General features: G+C 33.6%; 3 protein-coding genes across 3 annotated transcripts in view; all 3 read left to right on the top strand.

Annotated features, from left to right (window-relative positions):
* Window positions 1-327: 327 nt before the first annotated feature.
* Window positions 328-19,935, top strand: LOC130630232 (uncharacterized). Its single transcript, XM_057443641.1, has 14 exons — window positions 328-483; window positions 4,893-5,117; window positions 5,843-6,159; window positions 7,866-8,026; window positions 8,496-8,670; window positions 8,764-8,947; window positions 9,946-10,287; window positions 11,459-11,549; window positions 14,038-14,084; window positions 15,125-15,379; window positions 17,326-17,378; window positions 17,568-17,595; window positions 17,812-17,958; window positions 18,177-19,935. Exons 1-14 carry the CDS (start codon window positions 426-428, stop codon window positions 18,725-18,727), a joined length of 2,634 nt encoding a protein of 877 aa, XP_057299624.1. The 5' UTR covers window positions 328-425; the 3' UTR covers window positions 18,728-19,935.
* Window positions 19,936-23,598: 3,663 nt separating this feature from the next.
* LOC130629968 (uncharacterized) lies at window positions 23,599-25,313 on the top strand. The gene is made up of 3 exons (XM_057443359.1): window positions 23,599-23,680; window positions 23,844-24,046; window positions 24,501-25,313. Exons 1-3 carry the CDS (start codon window positions 23,599-23,601, stop codon window positions 25,311-25,313), a joined length of 1,098 nt encoding a protein of 365 aa, XP_057299342.1.
* LOC130630230 (polyadenylate-binding protein-interacting protein 1-like) overlaps window positions 24,232-25,612 on the top strand; it is a 57,015-nt gene continuing 55,634 nt past the window's right edge. Inside the window, exon 1 of the mRNA XM_057443639.1 lies at window positions 24,232-24,242. The gene's annotated coding sequence lies outside the window, so the exon portion shown is untranslated. The remainder of the gene's footprint in view (window positions 24,243-25,612) is intronic.

Genomic DNA, 25,612 nt, shown 5'->3' with positions numbered 1-25,612 from the left:
CTGCCAAATCAGATATTAATTAAATATTTTTGATTATCATTCATATTTTCATTATTTATATTTGAATTATTTAAAATGATTTGAAAACCTTCTTCGTTCTCAGATTTTCTTACCTAGAGTCGTTTTAAGTGTGCAGTGGTAGTGGTAACGAGGTTGCTAACACAGGTCTGTTGCCTAGCAGAAAACAAAATCAAACAACACTAATGAAAAAAATAAATATTCATTTTTGTCATACATATTCAAATATGTATTTTATTTATGATACCCCTGCTGGCTTGCTTCAAAATCTCTGCTGATTTTGTTTTCAATTAAAACGAAATTATTTATTTAAATTAATTAAAAATCAGATTCATACATATAAAGTTTCTCAGTGAATTTCTCGTCAAAGTGAGAGCAAATATTTTTTGACATTATTTATATAAAAGATGAAATTTTTCAACCTGAGACTGCAATTTTTTCTATTTTTGATACAACATGCGGAAGGTTAGTTAACAGTTAGTTTTATTTTGTACTATTTATTTACTCTTCTATTGTTTTTCTTAACCAACGCATGCTTTATTTGGGATTGAGTTTTGCGGTGATTTAATTTTTTTCCCCAAATATAATGCTATCATCAGTATGCTGGCACGTTGGTGACATGAAACTCACACCCGCAAGTAATTCAAATTTGTGTTGGATAAAACGTCGATGTACGGTGACAATTCTTAGACGACATGAGATTTTATGCCCGATTTTATGACAAGCGTAAAATCTTATTCTGGCATAGAGCTAACAGATTTTTTAATTTTATCATAATGTCAGCGATCATTCTATATTGTGGTATAGACGACTAGATTTAGTTATGTTTGTGTTGCTCTAACGATCTTGTTCTATATTCTCTCTTACAACACGTACTCTACATATAAAGTAAAGGCAAGCGAGACCAATTTTGAATTAATATACAACAATTGCGCTTCTTAAAATCGGGTTGGATTTTTTCGCCCGAAATGAAATAATAAGCGCAATTAATAGTAAGTTTTAACCCCTACGAATATGTCTTCTGTCATGGTCCAGCAGAAGTAATAATCCTTTCATATTTCAGGGGACATGTTTAAAAGATGCTAGTAAATTGGAGTCAACTAGAGGCTTCACCTTGATATTCGTCAGCATTTTTGTTATCAAGAAGTCCTGATATTCGTCAGTAGTCTTGCAGTCACGATTACTTGATCTTCGTCAGTAGTCTTGCAGTCAAGAAGTCTTGATATTCGCCAGTAGTCTTGCAGTCACGATTACTTGATATTTGTCAGTAGTCTTGCAGTCACGATTACTTATTATTTGTCAGTAGTCTTGCAGTCACGATTACTTGATATTTGTCAGTAGTCTTGCAGTCAAGAAGTCTTGATATTCGCCAGTAGTCTTGCAGTCACGATTACTTGATATTTGTCAGTAGTCTTGCAGTCACGATTACTTATTATTTGTCAGTAGTCTTGCAGTCACGATTACTTATTATTTGTCAGTAGTCTTGCAGTCACGATTACTTGATATTTGTCAGTAGTCTTGCAGTCACGATTACTTATTATTCGTCAGTAGTCTTGCAGTCACGATTACTTGATATTTGTCAGTAGTCTTGCAGTCACGATTACTTATTATTTGTCAGTAGTCTTGCAGTCACGATTACTTGTTATTCGTCAGTAGTCTTGCTGTCACGATTACTTCTTATTTGTCAGTAGTCTTGCAGTCACGATTACTTGTTATTCGTCAGTAGTCTTGCAGTCACGATTACTTGTTATTCGTCAGTAGTCTTGCAGTCACGATTACTTATTATTTGTCAGTAGTCTTGCAGTCACGATTATTTATTATTTGTCAGTAGTCTTGCAGTCACGATTATTTATTATTCGTCAGTAGTCTTGCAGTCACGATTACTTGATATTTGTCAGTAGTCTTGCAGTCAGGATTACTTATTATTTGTCAGTAGTCTTGCAGTCACGATTACTTATTATTCGTCAGTAGTCTTGCAGTCACGATTACTTGATATTCGTCAGTAGTCTTGCAGTCACGATTACTTGATATTCGTCAGTAGTCTTGCAGTCACGATTACTTATTATTCGTCAGTAGTCTTGCAGTCACGATTACTTGATATTTGTCAGTAGTCTTGCAGTCACGATTACTTGATATTCGTCAGTAGTCTTGCAGTCACGATTACTTGATATTTGTCAGTAGTCTTGCAGTCACGATTACTTGATATTTGTCAGTAGTCTTGCAGTCACGATTACTTATTATTCGCCAGTAGTCTTGCAGTCACGATTACTTATTATTCGTCAGTAGTCTTGCAGTCACGATTACTTGATATTCGTCAGTAGTCTTGCAGTCACGATTACTTATTATTCGTCAGTAGTCTTGCAGTCACGATTACTTATTATTCGCCAGTAGTCTTGCAGTCACGATTACTTATTATTCGTCAGTAGTCTTGCAGTCACGATTACTTATTATTTGTCAGTAGTCTTGCAGTCACGATTACTTATTATTTGTCAGTAGTCTTGCAGTCACGATTATTTATTATTCGTCAGTAGTCTTGCAGTCACGATTACTTGATATTTGTCAGTAGTCTTGCAGTCACGATTACTTGATATTCGTCAGTAGTCTTGCAGTCACGATTACTTGATATTCGTCAGTAGTCTTGCAGTCATGATTACTTGATATTTGTCAGTAGTCTTGCAGTCACGATTACTTATTATTCGTCAGTAGTCTTGCAGTCACGATTACTTATTATTCGTCAGTAGTCTTGCAGTCACGATTACTTATTATTTGTCAGTAGTCTTGCAGTCACGATTATTTATTATTTGTCAGTAGTCTTGCAGTCACGATTACTTATTATTCGTCAGTAGTCTTGCAGTCACGATTACTTGATATTCGTCAGTAGTCTTGCAGTCACGATTACTTGATATTCGTCAGTAGTCTTGCAGTCACGATTACTTATTATTCGTCAGTAGTCTTGCAGTCACGATTACTTGATATTTGTCAGTAGTCTTGCAGTCACGATTACTTGATATTCGTCAGTAGTCTTGCAGTCACGATTACTTGATATTTGTCAGTAGTCTTGCAGTCACGATTACTTATTATTCGCCAGTAGTCTTGCAGTCACGATTACTTGATATTTGTCAGTAGTCTTGCAGTCACGATTACTTGATATTTGTCAGTAGTCTTGCAGTCACGATTACTTATTATTCGTCAGTAGTCTTGCAGTCACGATTACTTGATATTCGTCAGTAGTCTTGCAGTCACGATTACTTGATATTCGTCAGTAGTCTTGCAGTCACGATTACTTATTATTCGTCAGTAGTCTTGCAGTCACGATTACTTGATATTTGTCAGTAGTCTTGCAGTCACGATTACTTATTATTCGTCAGTAGTCTTGCAGTCACGATTACTTATTATTCGTCAGTAGTCTTGCAGTCACGATTACTTATTATTTGTCAGTAGTCTTGCAGTCACGATTACTTATTATTCGTCAGTAGTCTTGCAGTCACGATTACTTATTATTCGTCAGTAGTCTTGCAGTCACGATTACTTATTATTTGTCAGTAGTCTTGCAGTCACGATTACTTATTATTTGTCAGTAGTCTTGCAGTCACGATTATTTATTATTCGTCAGTAGTCTTGCAGTCACGATTACTTGATATTTGTCAGTAGTCTTGCAGTCACGATTACTTGATATTCGTCAGTAGTCTTGCAGTCACGATTACTTGATATTCGTCAGTAGTCTTGCAGTCACGATTACTTATTATTTGTCAGTAGTCTTGCAGTCACGATTACTTGATATTCGTCAGTAGTCTTGCAGTCACGATTACTTGATATTCGTCAGTAGTCTTGCAGTCACGATTACTTGATATTTGTCAGTAGTCTTGCAGTCACGATTATTTATTATTTGTCAGTAGTCTTGCAGTCACGATTACTTGATATTTGTCAGTAGTCTTGCAGTCACGATTACTTATTATTCGCCAGTAGTCTTGCAGTCACGATTACTTGATATTCGTCAGTAGTCTTGCAGTCACGATTACTTGATATTCGTCAGTAGTCTTGCAGTCACGATTACTTATTATTCGTCAGTAGTCTTGCAGTCACGATTACTTGATATTCGTCAGTAGTCTTGCAGTCACGATTACTTGATATTTGTCAGTAGTCTTGCAGTCACGATTACTTATTATTCGCCAGTAGTCTTGCAGTCACGATTACTTGATATTCGTCAGTAGTCTTGCAGTCACGATTACTTGATATTTGTCAGTAGTCTTGCAGTCACGATTACTTATTATTTGTCAGTAGTCTTGCAGTCACGATTACTTGATATTTGTCAGTAGTCTTGCAGTCACGATTACTTGATATTCGTCAGTAGTCTTCATTTTTAAAAACGTAATTATTTCAGATAAAGTTTCTAAAATACAATCGATCTTTTCAAGGAAAAAACAACACTAATTTAGGAAGTAGAACAGAAGGAGACAGTACTTATTTCTAAAATTACCAATTTTGACGGATAAACATGTTGTTTTTGAAAACCGAGTGAGAAACCGGAATCAGGCTGGGATATGCTTATACGAGAAACACAATTAGGCTTAAAGTATGCTTACGTTAATCCTTTATTTTGGAGAAGCAAAGTAAATACTTTACTATTGCTATATGGGTATGATTAAACAGTTCTGTCTGTAGCTTTTAAGGAAAGACCACAAAACTATAGGCCTAATTACACAAGGCTGCGTCTAATTAAAATACCCATGGTATAACAAAAGAACACAGGTCAGAAGAGTTGCCAAGTTTAAGTAATATTCTTGATACATGGTTAAAAAGTTCTCTCATTTGAGCCATGCTTAGTGTCATGTGAGTTGCAAGTTCTTATCAAGAAAATCCTGTTCTCTTTTTAGGATGCATCATTACGGGAGTTAATTTCTACCTGGGTACTTACAGCAGTGCGTACATTTATAAAGGGCTAGTATCAAATGATGACTGTTGTACATTCTGTCACAATCAATTAGATCAAGACGCAAAAATATACGCCTTTAGTACTGATCCTAATAGCTGCTTCTGCACAAACTACAGATACAAATATGTATATTCTAGCTCCCCGTACTATTATGGATTTTATTGGAGTAAGTTATTTATATTATTTCTTTAATAATAGCAGTATTCCTTCTGCCTGTTTGTGCGCGAGAAAAAGTCTTGTTACGTCCATGACTTTCCGTGGAGTTTTCCACGAGCCACCGGCTAGTATGCTTATATTATCGTTGCGTATGGCTTGTAATCATTGCTACAGATTTATTAGACATTTTAGAACTCCTATAATTTTCTCTCATTTTTTTACCACAACAAACGAGACAATAAATTTTCCACAAAGAATCCTATGCTTTTTTTCGTATGTGATTACTGTCTACGACTCTTAACAAAGCAAAGCAAATAATGATCGAATCGAAACTTTTGATAGGTTTTCCAAACTAAACTTGGTACAGTGTGATATGAAAGAAATAAAATGGTAGTAATAAATTATTGGTGCATCAATTTTCCTGTCGCGTCAAGTATGCAGAAAAATGCATGCAGCAATATTTAAAATTTTTGTTAAGAGAGAAAATTTTAAGGTCTGTATAAATATTCTATCTATTTTAAACTTCAAAAAAATTGAGCATGCGTATTTTAAAAGTATGCATGTAAGTGAAAACCTTTCCTTCCCTTTCCGTTCCAGGGAAAGTAAGATCGATTTCAACTTTTTTTTACGTTTTGTGCGGAAACGACAGATAGAAAATTATTTAGGCAATTAATTACAATTTTTATTTTCGCAAAGTGTGTTTATTAAAATAACATGATAATAATGTGATTTCAGGGCCACCAATAAATCATCCTGTTCCTGGAACTCCTGTTGAATGGGTAATGGGAAACACTTATACAGTATATGTCACATTTCGTGAATATAAAGGAACAAATGACCAGATGAAAATATTTGCATTTACTAACATGAGTCATCCCAATGTTGAATCCGGTCAAATAATTGTGGAAACGACTGTAGAACATGACGGCGCTACAGTACCTGTTGAAAGAAAGTTTATAAGAAATGAAGTCACAAAGCTTAACAGCTCAATCATAGAGACGTTCGAAACCTTGCCGCACCTTGTTTTCGGACATTATGCGCTAACATTTACAGTAAGTCCACCTAGCAACAGATTTTATTCAAATAAAACGTCCCTATAGCCGACATAATTTCGAAGTCCTAATTTAGAGTATCTCCTAAAACTATGATCTCTTTATAACAGAGATGCTCAAGATTGATTATTAGAAATATGATCTCTTTATAACAGAGATGCTCAAGATTGATTATTAGAACTATGATCTCTTTATAACAGAGATGCTCAAGATTGATTATTAAACAACAATTCCAGTCAAAAGTTTTACTTTAAATTATCTTCGCAAAAACACAGCGAAATTTTTGTGAAAAATTGTACAAAAAAGATTAAACCAAAAATTGCCCTAAAATATTTGTGTTAAGAAAATATTTATTGGAAACAGCATATAAAACAAGTTGAAACATTCTAAGAAGAAAAAGTTCTTGGAATAGAGGCTAAGCTTCTGAGACCTAATAAAAAGGAGCTATTTTTGTTTTCTCTGATAAAAACTATCCATCCATTTACAAAGCAAATACCAGGTATTTAATTCATTGCACGATTCACGCGATCATAAACGAACAGCATTATCGACCACTTGGTTGCTTGATACATGCCAACACAGAGACCATAATCGATGAGGGAGAACATCTGTAGCTGTATTTCTATCGTAATGCTTTTTATAAATTTCAACAAAGTCCTGGCTATGATATTTCGAATAAATCTTCTTACACTCTATAAATTAAACCTTCTAATTTACTCCAAGTTTCTTTGCAACACCCAGCTACATCTTGATGTTGTTTACGAAGACAGCATCTTCTCGCATTTGCTTTACTTTGCAATAGTGCTTCTTTGTTAATGCAGTAGTTTTTTTTGGAGAAATTAGTGTATGTACATTTAGCATACCTATGTTTTCGAAATTATTCATCTCCATAGTTCTTTAAATATTTCGGATCGAAACAAATTTTGCGCAGTCTTCCCTGAATATTGCAGATTTAATAAATAAAAAATCGCACGTGGTAAACATTATTTATCATAAGATTTACTTTACTGTTATTTCTTTTTGCTACTTTGTTCTGTCCCAGATTTATTGATTTCCCATTGTATTTCAACAAACTCTGCCCCGTCCTCACAAAGTGAAAGGACGTCTGTGTACCTATTTTTCGAATATATGAAAATCGTTAGATATGGCTGGAAAAACTACAACAAGAAACTCAAGAAATCAATGTACTATTATTTCCAGCTCTATTACCCCTTTTGTGCACTTTGAAATAAATTCAGAAAATGTAAATGTCAATTTTTCTCAATAAAGTTCATTATGCACCTAAGCTAGGTTTCCATCTGGCGTTAATTCGCGCACGTCGTTCCGGTAAAAGAAACACAAGAAACCGCAATCGATATAAAATCACACATATAGAACAAACATTTTAGCGCATGCGTTCTGGACAAGAATAGCAGAATAACTTCCAGTATTGTATTCAGGGCTTCTTTTTTATATCCCTCTATTTGGAATATTTACATTAAATTTCGTACTTTCGTAAAAAATGTTTTCATTAATTGAAGTATTGTTCTAATTAGATATAAAATCATTTCCAATACTTCATGAGCATTTCCTTTTGCGGTGTGTTTGCATTTCAAGCTACCATTTTTCGTATCAAAAAGGCCTTAAAGGTTATTTTAGCAAATGAACGAAATCGGTTTTAAAATTAAGTGGATGAAAATAGGATAAAATCACCAACTTTTTTTAAGGCAACAGATATGGGCGCCAACGACCAATCAGATATATGGTTTGTATCAAAATATTCGAATGACGCGTTTGCAGTTATTGACTTCAAACTGTTTAACATAACCCGTCCAAGTGGGGATTGTGATGCTGTTGTAGTGAAGCATGACGGCGTTAGTGTAAAAGGGTATGAACATTCTTATATCGTTAGTTATAGGTAAAATCACTGAAGAAATGAAGAAGACGTCGTGTTGCCACAAAAATGGCACAAGTACTTAGATGACGTCATCTACTTCATGTTACAAATGTTAAGAAAATGGAACCTAAGCTTTGTAATAAAGATCAGGATTTAGACGTGCAAAATTACCTGGCTAAATGAGATAAAATATAACTTTGAAATGTCTAATAAGGATATTTAAAAAAATTTTATTTAGGCTCTTCTTAAACGTTGCGCCACCAAGGTGTAATGTCATACCCGTTATGAAGCTAAATAAAATGATGAAGACACAAGTACAGATAATGCGTTACATGCATATGCGTTACATTTCTTACCCGCGAAAGTTAATTCCGCATATTTAAAAAATCTTGCATTTTTCAAACTGTGAGAGTTCTGTCGGTAAAATTGAATTCATCATATATCATAATCTGTTTCTCAGGAGTTATGTTGTCTCACTGTCAATGAAGACAAGTGACGCTTGCAATGTCGATTTGGAAAATGTGCATTTACTGTTAGCCCACGAAGATATGTTAGAGGCTTATGAAGTAAAGTACGAAGACCAGAGTATAGAAGCGACAAGTGTGATTTATTCAACACGCGAAGCAAAGATAACAGTAAGGATCTGTACTATTATAGTGTTTCTTATATCACGACGAATCTTTATATGAATTGTCATTTTGTTTTGATGTGTTTTTTTTAATCTTTAGTTCGATCGATTTTACATGAGGTCAATTATCGACATGAAGATATATTTCAGAGTTAAGGGCACAGTTTCCAGGAAAACAGCAATCATGTCAGCATTATTGTACACTGGATTTGCAAATAATATATCCAGTGTGAAAAAAGAAGAAAAAATATTTACCACATCGACAAATCTACAGTATGGGATAGGTAAAAAGAGTTTCTTAGTTCTACGTAACTCAATTTTATACTTATATTTGGCTTTATCTCTTAAAAGCAAAAAAAGGCTGGAGGCACTAACAAATACCAAGAAATTCTTGACTGTCGTAAAACCCACTAAAAATAATTAAAAAAATCATCACCTTTCAAACTTTGAAACGGTATACCTCAAAATTTATTGCAAAAATTATAAGAAGTGTTTCTTCACCATAATTTTTTGGCATTTTATATTTATCACGAGGCAGTAGGAAGGGTTTTTTGGTGACGGAGTTGCATCATTTTCCCCTCCAAATATATTTAGAGTTAGTGTTTATATATTATCAACAAAATTATTTTGTCAATGTTTTAAACGTTAAATTTGTGAAATCTTACAAGCTTTTAAAATGTATTAAGTATTTCCTCATAACATGTGTTATTCCATCGACTTGTCTACAATACCCTTCTTGTTACTTTGACTGCTATCAAATATTTATGTAATAACTTCTACACGAATTTTTCATATGATGTGCTGTCTGTAGCCAGTATGGCATATGATATATTCAGGTATTTATCTAGCATCTCATCGATAAGAAGCGTGGCGGTCAAATTTAGCGTATTTAAATGTAGCAAAAATCCGTCATTACATTCGTTTTTAACAATAAATAACATGTGGGAACATTTTTGTCTTTGTCTATTCTGTAAACTTAAAACTGTCAGAACTCTTACATGGCGCAAACACATGGCGCTTTGAATAGTGTCTTTTTTGTAAAGATACCAGTTATAGTTTCAAAATTGGGGTAACAACTCTCTAAAATAAAATAGAGTAGTGATGCAAGTAACGCACATGATTAAAAATAAGGTTTACAAGAAGACGAAAAATTGTTGTTTTTTTAAAAAAAAGTGAAACGCGACATTGTCGAACAACACCCTTCACCGTGGCGGAGAATTAAAAAATAGCGGGGTTTGTTAAAATATCTTTTTTTGGTTTAAGTTAACTTATTGGTTTTTAGGCTTTTATGTATTATCTGGTGACACTTCCAAATGTCTAAATACAAACCCATCAAATGATGGACTGGTGCTTGATCTTTTATGCTCGTACTTCAGAGCAATACCACATAACTTGCTCCATGAAAGTGGAAAATGTGCTAGAGTGACTGCAACTGAGACGATATTGGAAGAGTGCAACAAGACGAGAAGACTTGAAATTAAAGAAAGCAGAATCAATTTACCAGATGGACAGCAAATGGCTCATTCTTCGACGACAGTGGATTCGCCTATCGTCTCTGCGACACCTGATTCAACTGGCACGACTTTAAAAAGAACTTATGATATTCCTAATCACAAGTTGAAAGGTGATTAATCTTATTTAGAATGTATTGAAAGCAGGTTTGATCGTTAAAATTGTTCATGAAGTAACGAAAGACATTTTAGATCATACAATCATCATACAGAACAGTTATTTGTGGAGTTCAACAGGTTTAATAATAGGATCACTTTTATTCTCCTTCATATACGTGAATGATGTACACAAATCTTATATTCAATTTTATTCAAAGAAAATACCCATCTTTTTTTGCGCATGAAGATATAAAAACACTATTTTACACAGTGAATATTGAACTCTCCAATATGGCAGAATGGTTTACATTGTTGTTTCATAGACAAAACGAAAAAAAAAAGATATACCATTAATACTTATTGATTCGCTATTAATAATGTAAATATAAATAGAGCAAAATCCATAAAATTCTAAGGAGTTGTTCTTGATGAAAATCTTACTTGGAGACAACACATAAATCTCTTAAAAGAAAAACTCGCAAAGAATATTAGCATCTTTTTTTAAAGCAAAATTTGTTGTGTTAGATAGAATTTGTTCCACACGTATTTTTCTTTCGTACACTGTAATACAAATTATGCAAACATTGTTTGGTGCGCTACAAATTGAAAAAGTTGTAATTGTAATATTATAAGATAAATAAAAACATGCAATAAGATTTATAGTGACAAAACTTTACTAAAGAAATTCAATGTATTAAATGTATACCAACAAATTTTAAAACCTATAATTAATTATACATTCACAATCTTCTCTATTACCAACATGAAAACTAGCTACCAACATTTTTTAGATTACACACCAGTTAATCGCACGACGCCCGTATAACATAGTATAACATAGTATAATAATTCTAGATTGCGCAACATTAAAAGGCTATAGATTTGTATTTATTCTACGGTAAAATGTGAAATCATAATATAAAATTAAGTAAATAGCAAAGTTAATGCCAGCTTAACGAGTCCAAGATTATTTTAGGCCGGCGAAATTAATATCATCGTCCTTGTTATTTGTGCATCGCCTCAGGAATAATCACAGAATAATGTACAATACAATTTCACCTTGTATCTTGAAGTTCGCTTACCAAATTCTACAATCTTTAAACCTTTGTATATAAAATCATAGATAAAAAGTTGCTTGGTCAATTTTCATAGTTTTTTTAATTTAAGTAACTTAACAATTTATAGAACAACGAAGTGCTTCCAGTCACCCTTCTTTAAAAGATATCACGATTTTGTCAAACGGCAAACAACTTTTTGTATGCAGCAATACACGAAGGTAAATTCTTTTTTATTTTATAAGTTGGAACATAATTTTAATAATTTCATAAATCAATACTATTTTGTTTGCAGATTGAATTTGAAATCTCCACTTATTACAAAAATATATTAGTCTTGACAGTGCGGCTAACTTGCAAAAGCTCAATGTCAATTTTAGCTCGCTAAAGCATAATAGACTATTAAGAAGAAGGTACGTATTATAAACACTAGCTTAATTAGCTGAGGCAAAAGCTAGATTTAACTACTTCCGGGATTCAAGTTGTTTTCATGCAGAAAAGTTTCAAGGAGATTGTATATGTTATATCAAGAATTAATCATTTTACTTCATCTAACCATATACAAAAAGTTGAAATTACAGAAATTTTTTGACTGATTAAACATCAATAGTGTACTTGACAAAATTCAAGTTGAAGCAGAGCACAACAAATACCAACGTGAAAGATTTTAAGTTTTGAAAGGTACATCTTTTAAAGATTCCTCTATGTAGCTATATAAAGCATCATCTGGAGTTAAATTAGTTTAAAAGACTCAAAAAACTTAATACTGATTATTAAACTAGTTTAGAATTTAAATAAATCTCTGCTTTGAATAATCTACTTGGGCTAAAATGAAACTTTAAGGTGAAAAGATAATCGGAATTTGGATATCACCATTATATTCAGCATGTTTTTTGTTTACTGTGCTAGATGTCGCGCAAATAATGCAGTTAATTTTGGTCTAGGATCGTTTTAAGTTAGCGATATAACACCATCCAGACAGGCCTCCCACACGTCCTGTATTGTACTGTATTTGGCAAAAGTGTCCTGTATTGTCCTGTATTTTGATTAATTGTCCTGTATGTCCTGTATTCCTGAAATTTTTCACGTAATATAACATTTCCTTGTTTTTTGTTCTAACCTTGTTAAGCTGATTGATAAATTTTATACAAATTACAAATTAGGTAGATCTGATATTTCTATATGTGCTGAATTTTATTTAATTATATGATAAATTTTAGACTTGGTACTGTTTATTATGTTGTTGTTGTTTTGGATACCAAGGAAATTTTTGCCTTTATTTCTCGGAATTGTTAAAAATGTCCTTTATTTTCACACTAAATTCTGTATTTTTGTAAATTTTTGTTCTGTATTGCCAATTTTTTAAACCATTTTCTGTCCTGTATTTCTGTATTATTTTGCTCAACTGACTGTGGAAGGCCTGTCCAGACGTCACCATCACTTTGAACACGCCGCTTTTATTTTTTTGTGTCAAATTTTGTCGAAAATAAAAACGAAGTTAATCAGTGAGCATGTACAGCGCTTCTGCAAACCATACACGTAATAAGGTTACATAAAATAAATCTTTTTACGACCACAGGAAGAGCTTGTTTTAATAAATCACTTTTCTTCAGGGTGTGTAGGAATACCGTCAATAAAACTGATGAAGTAACAAGACGTATCAATGTTTTTCACACACTTCTTTTTGTTTTGTTTTTCCGTGTCAAAAGAAAGAAAATGATGCAAGTAGAGGTTCTTGTGAAATACAACTATTTTGGAATGGCAGCATGGTTCTGTGCTTCACTGATCAATAATGCTACTTAAGCCATGTTTAGCAATACTTTTGTTCAATTTTTTCTACCAAAATAAACGCGATTTTCAAAAAAAATAACAGCTATCAAAGTGGTTTAAAAATTGTAACTTATGCTTCTAATACACAAATTCAGCTAGTAACAAAACAGTTTCAGTTATTGAGGAGTGAGTAGACACTGACAACATGTGTCTGATTTCGTTTGTCAAAGCTTCTCAAATCTGTTGATGACAAACTTTTCAATTTTATCTGTTATCAGCAGTGGATGTTTTTTATCTTTATCTATTTTGTATTTAAAACAGATATGAAGGACACAACCCTATGAATAAAAAACAGATTCAACTTGCAACTATAACCAATGTAATAGAGCTACAAAAAGGTGTATGCCCTCTAAACATTTTTGACAATCAAGAAGATGATATACCAAAACATCTTGCTCGCTTTGTTACAGGAGGGCATAAAACTTGTTATTTTAACTTTAGTTGTGTTTACGTGGTCGTAAAATGACGTTTGTAGCCAAAAGATGACGCTTGTTAAACGCCGCCGTCATATTAAAAATTGATTACATCAGATGAAATTTTCTCGCGTTCTTTACGTTAAAATTCTACGTAAGTAAGTCTACGTAAAAGAATACGTACATGTGAATAAAGAATATGTCGGGACAAACAAAACAGTCCGCCTAATAGACATATCCGATAAACAGATTGCAATTGCAAGCGGGGAATGTTCAAATTTAAAATGCAGGGTCTTGGAGGGTCTTGGACTTGTTTCATACAGCAAAGGACCTGTGAAGCAGCTAGCGCCAGTGGCACTCTAATGCTAGCCTCATACGTAGATACTGCGATCCGCAAATTAATTAGTTTTAGATAGATTTTTTTACAGATTTTAACAATTAATTATAAAATATATTTTTTATTTAGACAATCCCGTTGTGTAAATTACAACTCAGATCTGAAGAGGTTTTCAAGTGAGTTGTGTCACCAAATGACGTTTTTTGTGTGTTGTATATTGAACTATCCTTTGCCGAAATGTATTTTATAGACAAGGATCGTTTTCGAGAAAAAATTACTTTATCCCCTTTGCTTATGATAACAGGAAGTTGCTTGTATTTCCTCCCATCTTATGGTCATTATTAAAAGCAAGAAGTTGTCGTCCATCTGTATGTAAACGCAAAGGTTTTAATTTTGTACAAAGAACTTTCGGCAAAGAAAGTCTGATACCTCTTTAATAATAGCAAGGAGATGGTGTAGTGGCATTCGACTTGTAATCATAACGTTTCAGGTTCGACTCCTTACTCCGGCACACTTTAAATGCAGTGTTGTCCGCCCATTTAGTGCCATCCACTGGCCGCTAACCGGCTTGTGTGGCAGGCAAGCACGTTAGAGCATTGCTATACGTATCTCTGGCGGTAATGTAACATAGTTACAGTCAGAGGGGAGGAAGAGCCAACCGCAAGAATGGAATCCCCTAGGACGTTAAAACTTCCCGTTACTTACTTAATTATAGCCGTATTCCGTCTGTCTGTCTGTGCGCAAGAAAAAGTCATGTTACAGAGACACGAAATGCGATATATAAAGGAGGGGCAAACCCGTGGACTTATTTACAGGCTACCGACTAGTGTGTATTTAGGAATTGTAAAGTACTAACTACACTTTCCAAAAAACCTACATAATTATTTACCTCCAAAAACCTCTTAAAATTAATTTCTTCTTTCCTCAAAAACAATTTTGTTGGAGATATAATTAAACCTTTGAAAATAGGTTGTTTAAGTATTAAAATTGCACTACATGTTGTTAAAATCTACGGCAATGAAAAGTTATGGCGCTTTATATTTTCCATATAATTTTATTGGAGCGGATGCAAATAATTCATCTCATCGCGTGACTTGTTTTTAGTTAACTAAAGATGTAAACGGATGTTTCCTAACTGATAGACATAATATATATTTGAAAATAATCGTCCTTGCTTGTAACAGATACACAGACCAGACATTTCTTCTTTGTATAGGATATACACCACAACTTCGAAATATCATTGCTTATGACAACATCACGGATACTGTCTTTGGAAAAGATATGAATGGTCACAATGTATTGATCAAGAAAAGACAAAATGAACGAAAATTATTCTATACATCACCAGTTACATGGAATCGACTTTTTACAGCATCAACTGTAGTCATGGCAAAATCTTACAGCTATTCAGATTTGGCAACTGCTCCAAAATCAAATGAAATTGTGTTTGGTGATGTTACATTCGATGGTAAAGTTTTAAATACTTCTTACAGACTCCTGGTAACTCGAACTTTTATTAGCTCGAACTGTTTTCTACGGTCCCTTGCACATTTCTTAATACTTCCTTATAAAAACTACTCGTTAACTCGAACCCCGGATAACTTGAACATTCGTTTGCTCGAACAATTTTTAGGACCCCCTAAGTTAATTTTTTAGGATAACTCGAACATTTTAGTGTCTAAGTAGAAAATAATTGTTCGGAAAATGAATACTGATATGTAATGTAACCAAAAAGTTGTTCTTAAATGGTTTTCTTTACAAAAGATGCAAAATGTTTCTTTTGATGGCAATATAATAAAAGAGAAGGCTATTCAGTTAGCTAAGATTTTTATCTTGCAAATTTTAAAGCGTCGTATGGATAGCTGGAGAAATGGAAAAAAGATTAGAAAATAAATATATTCTTGCACGTAACAAAAGTGACTTCCTTACAAGTTACAGTGCTCTTTTAAATTATAAGGTATGGTTTTTTTAAAATGTCTACCATACACTTTTATCCTTAACTCGCTTTAACTCGAACTAATATCTCATTTTTGTCTAAGTTCGAATTAACGAGAGCTTCGCTTAAGTTGAATACTCGTTAAGTCGAACTGTTTTCTCTGGTCCCTTGGAAGTTCGAGTTACCGGAGTTAACTGTAATAAAAAAAAGTATTCGTAGCAGATAATGGGTTCTTTTAAATATGGAAGCAAGGTCATAATTAATTGAGTGTGACTAGCTATACCAGGATAAAAATAAAAACCAGGTAGGGAAAATATCAACATATAAAAGGCAGTGGAGCAGCAATGTCTTTTTGTGTTTGCCTGCGACGTTGATATTGCTGCATGTAGAAACCAGAATTAGCATAGAATGCGCTTTTCGAGTTTTGTTGAAAAGAACTTATTTAACTTAATTTGGTTGATTCAATTTTAGCTATAAAAATTTTTTATGAGAATTCGATTTATAGGAATTTCGGAATATTTGTCCCAACCAGATTTATGCGTAAGTTTTTGAGAGCAGAATTAAAAGTTGTTTGTCCATAAATTGGATGTAAATTCCTTGAAGACATCAGCTTTGATTGCGTTTTTCAAATGTTTGTGTTGAAATCCGAAAGGATTTAAAGGTTTTTGGTGTTTCTGGTTTTACTATGAAAATTTTATTTAGCAATATGTAAACGCTACAAAAATTGAAGGTATATTCCAGAAAGAGATATTTTGTAGTTAGTGGCGAAATATTTTTACAGCACAAGAACAATTTATTTATAAGAAAAACATTCAAATAAAATGTCAAAAAAAGATTGGGTTCTCAGGTCGATATAGCCGTTACGGCGATGGAACCTAAGCTAAATACGAAGGGGATTGAATGGAAATAGAAATAAATTTGACTTATAGCTGAAATTAAAAATATAATTGACAGTTTTCCCACAGTTATAGCATCATCGACTTCCCCGAAATCCGCTAGATGGTTTTACTTTGTGTTCTGCAAGAGACCAGATTAAGCCGAGGCTATTAGTTTCTAGTTTTGAACTAAAACAAATTTTTACAAGTTTAGATGTTCTAGATGTAGTCAATGCAGCTAATCAATTATAAGGAGAAGTTAGTCCTAAAATCTCGTTATCTTAACCAACAAACTTCCTTTCAAAACTAACAGTTGATACCTTTTTGGTATTACATTTTTGTTTATTTTTGGATTCATGGTTTCATTCTTAATAAGATTCACTGATATTATCGCTCCTAGTGATGAAAAAAGCAAAATAGGATGGCACCAAATTATTAAGTAAATTGAAACTCACCTACCATTCCCGACTTGTCAACGAGCATTGAAATTCTTACTTTATTTACAATACGATATTAATCTGTAAATATTAAAAAATAATTCATGAACGCTTGCTTGACTAATGCTTCTATCGTGATTTCTTCAATTTTTTTTATATATTTTAGTAACTTATTACGGAATAATTGATCGCACCTCAGATGAGTACTTCATACTTTGGGTAAGTGATATAATAAAAATTTACTTCTTACAGTGATATTTAAGGAAATAATCTTGAAAAGAATGTTCTGTGGAATTCCCAACCCAATACTATAATTTTGAAGTCGTATTTTCTGCATAAATTAATTTTCTGATAAACGCACAATTTTTTTTGTAACGTTGTTTTTAAGGTTTATTACCCTTTTTTCAGATTCCAGATGATGAATGCAAACACTTCGGTTTGTGCTGCATTATTTTTATTATATTTTATTGTACTATTTTGGACAAAAGTAGTTAAACTGTGTCGGAATTACATTGTCTAATCTGACAACATTAATCAGCCACCATTTTTGTGATACTGAATTATCGCATTACTTTACACCGATGCAAAAGAATAAATTTAAATGTAAATTGTTTTTGTGGAGCTCTTACTCATTACAAATCACGCATTTTAGCTGGTCAATCACACATCTTGGCACTTAGGACATGCATAGAAATCAAGAATTACTGTCCACCAGTCAAATCTGGCTTCTTCTATATTTATGGAGTCGTGGACAAGTTGACTACAGCAAAGGTTTACTGCGATATGGAGACAGATAATGGTGCGTTGTTGTTTGTTTCTCTGTTTAATTTCAGATAGATCTTCTTAAATTTCATTCTCGATCGCACATGCTAAAAGTGTACTTTCCTCATCTGACGTTGCTTATAAATTTTCTGGAAATAATATAGTACAATTAGCAACAATGTGTGCTTAAAAAAAGAAATGTTATTTTCTTGCTTTTCTAAACATGGTTATCCTGTACATGTTTCCTTTTACCAGGTGGCTGGGTTGTGATTGCTAATTACACTGTTCGCAATGGAGTACATGGTGATATCAGCAACAATCAAACCGACATATTAAACGATGTCGCAACATCTGGCTTCACGAAATATATGTCTAGCAATAGTGGCTTTTCTAACGTATTTACGTATATTGGAGTAAAACAGATAAGATTCTACTGTTACACAGATAAGCCAGGTCGCACTTTGCATACAAGATCTTTGTATACCTCTGAAATGGTTAATGCATTTAGTTGGATGAAAGGTTCAACGTCAACACAATATGCTGTTTGCAACTCTTTCCAAATGTATCCAGATGACACATCGCATTTATCACGACGTTGCAGTGAGTGGGGAAACAATGGCAATGCTGCAGGGGGTGGCTACTATGGTTACACGGGGGACCTGTCTAATCATTTGTATAAATATCCCATTCATATTTCATTTAAAGAGCTATGGTACATTGGTTTCGACAACATAAAAGTGTGTGACGAGTATGTGGAAAAATCAAATATGGTTACGTATGGAGATTGGATAATATACGTACGATAATAAATGAATAACAAATTCTTTCTTATTAGGAATTCGCAATATAAGAAGAAAGTCCAATATATTCAATTTTGAGAATACTATATGATAGCGCGTGAAAGAGTCAGTGGATTTCGCTTACTGCTACTAGCATCTACTATCTTTGACTCAGAGACCTTTAATATTTTAATACTAGTCGTTAGCCCGTGGAAGTATCCACGGGGTCGCTCGTCCTTTAAATTAACCCGTTGCAACAAAGTGGACAAAAATATATCGCATTTGGTTTTGATGCGCATTTTAAAAATTTCGTATTTCCGTTACGGGAAGCGGCTTTCGCGGACACACAGACAAAATACGGCTATTATTAAAGAGACTAGTCGTTAGCCCGTAGAAAAATCCACGGGGTCGCCCGTCCTTTAAATTAACCCGTTGCAACAAAGTGGACAGAAATATATCGCATTTGGTATTGGTGCACATTTTAAAAATTTCGTGTTTCCGTTACGGGACACGGCTCTCGCGGACACACAGACAAAATACGGCTATTACGAGATAGATTCACAATATCTCATATGTGATGATCTATAAGTTTTGAACAATTTATTTTTTGCACATATTATTATAATACTAGATTTGGTCACCTATGGCAACTGGATAATATATGTAATTTTAACATATTCTCACATTTATCAAGTACCAGCTATTACATAGAAATTGACCAAGAAATGAAATTATTGGTGACATTTCCCACACTTATTAAAATATACCAGAAAAAAGTAGCATATATTTATTCATTGCCAATTGTGATACCAAGCACCGGCTGTGCCGTACATGCTGCAAGGCAAGAACTACCATAGTTAAGTGTCTTGTAATTATATTTACTTATTTGTTCTATTTTGTGGAATTGTAGAAGCATTTTCCTGTTTTTTTTAATATTCTTACAAGCTGTTGTATACGTATATAGCACTAAAAATAAAACATATGAAAAAAGACTGTGTTTTTCATAATATAGTATTTTATGAAGAAGATATAATTATCACCATTACCAAATTAACTGATTTTTTTAAAAAGACACCTTTTATCTGAAATGTTTTATTAAAAAAATAAGGAGTCATTATTTCATGAAATCTAACGCGGGATCTGTCTACCATTTTGAATACACAGATGACGAGTGTTATTATTATAGAGACTACTTGAGTAACGCAGCGATAAACATTCAAATTAAGCGCTTAAACGCAGGTGCTTAACAGCAAGCGAAGAGCTAATACACTTAAAAGTTCACCCAGAAAACCTAGAGTAAAGAATTCATATCACAAAATGACCCTTACTTAAGCCTTTAACCATAATGTTTAACGGTGGTAATAAAAAATAAGAAATAAATCGTGCATTTTAAACGTTTAAAATGCTTTGAGGCTATAATAAACCATGAACACAAAACAAGTGTATATTTAAGACTAGTATGTGGCTAAAAGGGGTTAAAGATTAAACTTTAAAAATATATAAGAATATATAAAGCAAAATGATTATTCTGGGGCGAAGCGAAGAGAGGGTTGCAAGCCAAGCGCAGCAAAGCACATTTGGCATTTAGTCGTCTATTATTTTTTCCTATTTTTATAAAATCAATAAAATTAATAATAAAAACAATAAAATTTAAAAACATTTTGATGAAAGTGTCACTTTTTCACTAGATAAATTTAAAACTCCCAAGGTTGCTATTTTTGAGAAAGCTGTCACATTCGAAAAATTGTGAAAAACAAAACAAACTAAAACGTCTTTTCGATGTTCATATGAGTTGCGTAAGTTAAGTTAGTGTTTGTAATAACACCAGCTTAACTATGCAAACGTCACCCAGTGGGCACACGACGCCTTTTCAACGTTGATTAGATGTTGAATTCTGGTCGCGACGTCGCAACCAAATATTCAACGTCTAATCAACGTCGGGTCTACAACGTCGATTCAACGGACGTAAATTCAACGTCTTTTCAACGTTGCCCTTCGACATGAATGCAACGTCGCATCATCCACGTCTTTTCAACGTCGTTTCCACAACGTTGTTTCAACCGACGCGATATCAACGTTGATACAACGTCAAAAAAAGACGTTGTTACAACGACCGCATAACCGACGTTTATTCAACGCTGCACCCGCAACGTTGATTCAACCGACGTCTTATCGACGTTTATTCAACGTGACACCCGCAACGTTGATTCAACCGACGTCTATTCAACGTCACACCCGCAACGTTGATTCAACCAACGTCTTATCGACGTTTATTTAAAGTTGCACCAAATTAACTTTTTGCCGAGAATTTGTTTCATTCAAATCTCATTTGTTTAAGTTCGTCTCACACTGGCTTACAAAGTTATATCCCAAATAGACGTTCATAGAAGTGTTACACACTGTCCAACAAAATAACAAAGCGTACTCGGTGTTCGTCAAAGATCGTCATAAACTAGAAACAAACAAAGCACGTTTTACTTAATTCTTTTGTAATTTGTCAGCGATTGGATATATTAATGCCGACTTTATGTTGTTTTTCATATATAACGCTAATTTTACTGCAGTTTTACTGCTTCAAAATATTACCATTTGTTTGCGACTTTACATCTGCATCTATGTGCGTTTTACATAAGAGCCGAATGTGCATTCATTCTCTTTATGCTATGTTAAAACATCATAAAACACAAACATGAAACGTACACAAAAAATTCAATGGATTTTTTTTCAACAGAGCGTACCAAACGTTCGATTTATTTTTTCAGGGGGGTTTTTGTCTTCGTATTTTGAGAGAAACAAATATTTCAACTTGTATTATGGATGTGAGACATTTAAAATACAATCCATTTTGTCAAATTATAATTTATAATACAATAATAACTGTTTATTTATTTCGCTTTCACATATTTAAACCTTTACTTTGTCGCATGTAATATCTCTCCTAGTCATTGGCGGGAAACTTTCGATGAGGAAATTTGCAAGGTTTGTGAATTTCGTATCAACTCACAAGGGGAAAAGAACGAAGAACCACAGACGTGACGTAAGTAAAGTATTTCTGTATAGCATATGCTAATTCGTAAACTTTGCTTCGGTCGCGTTCGTAGCAGAATCTAAAGAAAGAAAAAGTTAGCTAAAATTTTCACGCATATTAGGCACATTCTAGAAATAAACCATTTGACCCTAAATTCTTTTAAATCAAATTTTTTTCTGTCGGCAAAAAACTGCCGAAGTGATGTTATTTGTCTGCATGTCAACATGTCGACATTTCAGTACAAGAAAGATGGGAATTCTTTAGAATGTAAGAAAAATTTATTTCCAGAGACTAATCTCTAAAAAAACAATGCTAGCTAGATTTCTCAAAAAATATTTAATGGATATAATGGCCAGGCTGACCTCAGCCTTATATGTTCAGCCTATTATTGTTATTTTGTATTTCCAGTTTTTTTATTATTTTACAGTACATTACACATATTTGCGAACCAAAAATTTTGGCGGGAAGAAAATTTAGCAGATAACAATTTAGCGGAGAACAAAATTTATTAATTTTTGGCGGGAATTTAATTGATCAATGCATGCCTGGCATATACAAGCATACTTTTACTAATCTATATAAAAACATATCTTTTGATTCAATAACCATTTAAAATTTTTCCTATTTTGCATTTATATGCACCAGCTATGTTTGACACATACAGGTGGTTGGAGCATGCTGACAAGCTCCCTTATAAGAGGGCGTGCCTGACACATGCAAGCATACTTATAGCAATCTATTTGAAGACATAACTTTTGATTCAATAACCATTTAAAATTTTTGCTATTTTGCTTTCATGTGCACCAGTTATGCTTGACACATACAGATGGTTGGAGCATGCTAACATGCTGCCTTATAAGAGGGCGTGCCTGGCATATGCAAGCATTTATAGCAATCTATTTAAAAACATTGTGACAAAAAAATATAAAGCTGAAGCTAAATATCAAGTATTTAGTAATTCTTAAAAAAACATTAATCTGAGGAAATCTATTTGTTCAGCTGTACTGCAAACTACCTCCATCAATATGTGATAAGAATTTTGTCACGTGATAGATGCGGAGAAGCGAAAAGAACTAATGCCAAAGAAAATTAAACCGATTAATTTTTAAATAATTTATCACCTCGGTGTTTAGTGATAGTTTTCTAGTAATAAATAATTTGTCAACAACAACTTTTATATCAGAAAGGATTATAAATTTCTCAAGCGCCGTAATAAATCCTTCTAGCTTATATTAATTTTGATTTGTGGCAGAAAATTAGAATGGCAAAATGTTAAAGTGATTTTAGCTTAACAATTTTTAGTGTTTCTGACTAGTAAAAGTATGGAATGTGTTGTGACTAGTAAAAGTATGGAATGTTCATGAGTGAGTGCTTTTTTAAGGAAATACAGTGCTAATATAATATTCATTATACTTTTATTGTAATTTTCAACCTCGATTGCACCTGGTGAGGATGGTGTCTTTTCACACTTTTAAAAAATAGTATAGCATCATGATCGTATTTATTCGCAACTGGTATTCTTAACAAACACCCTTGTATTCAACTCTGACTTCATTAAGAAAAGAATTTGAGCATACTAACAGGTTGCCTTATCAGGAAGCGTGCCTGGCACATGAAATCGCAGCTATAAATTTGCAAATACTGCACTGTTTAACAATCTAGTCATTGCTTCGTTACATTTTTTGCGTTGGGTTGGAACGTTGGAGATTCTCACATAGTACCAGTTGTGAATACTTTAAATATCGTTTTTATATTTTGTATTATAAAACTCTGTTAAGGCTGAAATACACTATCATTTTTCAATGATCATTTTCCAATGATACATTCCAATGACATTAAAAATGACAAATTTTGGCGCGAATACACTATCATGTTTTTCTTTGCAACATGGACTCTGAAGAAGAAAGCAGCTGCTGTTGTTGTGTATATTTTATCAAAAAAGAGAGCCAAACGTAGGAAAAGAAAGCAAAGAAATGTATGGGTGAAATAGGCGAAATGAACTTGGCATCTACGATACTCTCGTGTATGAACTGCGTGTAGAGGAAATTGCAGAGTATACGCGATTTTTAAGAATGCCGCCGAATATTTTTGATGAGCTCCTAAATCTCATAGAAGTTGACATTGAGAAAAAAACAACGCATTTGCGAGACCCAATTCCTGCTAAAGTCAAAGTAGCCGCAACTTTGAAGTTTTTATCATGTGGGATAAATTACGTCGAATTACAGTATTTATTTCGCGTTCACAAAAGTAATTTGTCACAGTTCATCCCTGAAGTTTGCGAAGCTATTTACATGCAATTAAAAGAAAAATACCTCAAGGTAAATATATATTTCGTTCAGTAATTTATCAAACGTACTAAACTAGCAGTCACACATTAATACCCTGCACTTTGTGAGTCCTCACTTTCTGGATTGAGATCTGAGAAACTTTCTCGACTCTGATAAGTGTTTTGATATATGTTCACTGGGTGTCGGTACATATTCTGTAAAACAGGAAAAGGGTGGGTAACTTTGTGTGGCATGTGTTGAAGAGTTCCTTGGCGAGTAATCCCATCTGAGCTTGAAAAAGGAGCGCCTGTATTTTAACTTTAAGGTATTCTTTTTACATTCTGTCTGGAATGGCTTTTAGACTCTCTCCAAGAGTGCGACCGTAGAGTTGATTTGCACTCAGTGTTTTCCCGCGTTTTTCTTCCGGAACTGATATCGCGTGCTTCAATATGTATTTTCTGCTGTATTTTCATTGTAGTCAAATTCCTATAATAAATTTGTTTAGACACCATGTACAGAGGAGGAATGGCGGAAAATCGCGTTGCAGTATGAAGAACTTTGGACCTTTCCAAATTGTATTGGTTCTATGAATGGCAAGCACATTGTCATAAAGCAGCCAAAAAATAGTGGATCGTTTTATTTCAAATATAAAGGCACTTTCAGCATTGTTCTGCTCGCCCTTGTCGATGCAAATTACAAATTTATTTACGTTGATGTGGGTTGCAACGGCAGGATTAGTGTTGGAGCGGTGTATCAAAATTCTACACTTTCAAAAGCCATACACGACAACGTTGTCAATATTCCACCCCAAAGGTTAGTAGGAAACGGGGAATATTTACTACCACATTTCATAGTCGCAGATGATGCTTTTCCGTTAAAAAAATATATCATGAAACCCTATGCGTTTCGGGGCTTATCTCGTGAGAAACGAATTTTCAACTACCGATTAAGCAGAGCGCGCCGTATAGTAGAAAATGCTTTTGGGATATTGGCAAATAGATTTCGCGTTGTTTTGTCACCAATGTTGCTACCACCCGAAAATGTAAAAAAAGTCACGCTAGCATGTTGCGCACTTCACAATTTTCTTCGTAAGAAAAAACCCTCAGAGTATTCACCACCAGGGTCATTTGATGTTAAAAATTTGAAAAATGGTTCCGTCCACAGTTGTGAATGGCGTTCACAAACACAAAGAGGAATGGAGTCGATTAATTTCGCTGGAAGCAACAACTACAAAAATGATGCGAGAATTATTAGGGATAAATTTTGTGCGTACTTTAACTCCACCGGTGCTGTTCCATGGCAAGAAACATTTGTCTGAAATTTATACCCACCATCGAAGAAGTTGTTTTTCTTGGGACGATGGAGTCACGTAGGAATAGCAAGGACTGAAAGTATGGCCATTTACTTTTGTAAACATCATCTCGTCCCACAAACTGGGCTTGCTTCTCCAATTCCAATAAAATTTTCGGTCGCTTCTTGCGTTAATTAGTTGTTCAAATCTTTGTTTTTATCTATGTTTACGCCTAAACTACATCGCGTGCAACAAACACGTGTGCGAAAACAATGGATTCGATTTAAAACAATAGAAAAAAAATGTCATTGAAAAATTAAAAGTTA

This window comes from Hydractinia symbiolongicarpus, chromosome 2 (assembly GCF_029227915.1).
Source record: "Hydractinia symbiolongicarpus strain clone_291-10 chromosome 2, HSymV2.1, whole genome shotgun sequence".
NCBI lineage: Eukaryota > Metazoa > Cnidaria > Hydrozoa > Anthoathecata > Hydractiniidae > Hydractinia > Hydractinia symbiolongicarpus.
Note: the sequence above shows the minus strand (reverse complement) of the source record. Positions and strands in the feature narration are given on the sequence as shown.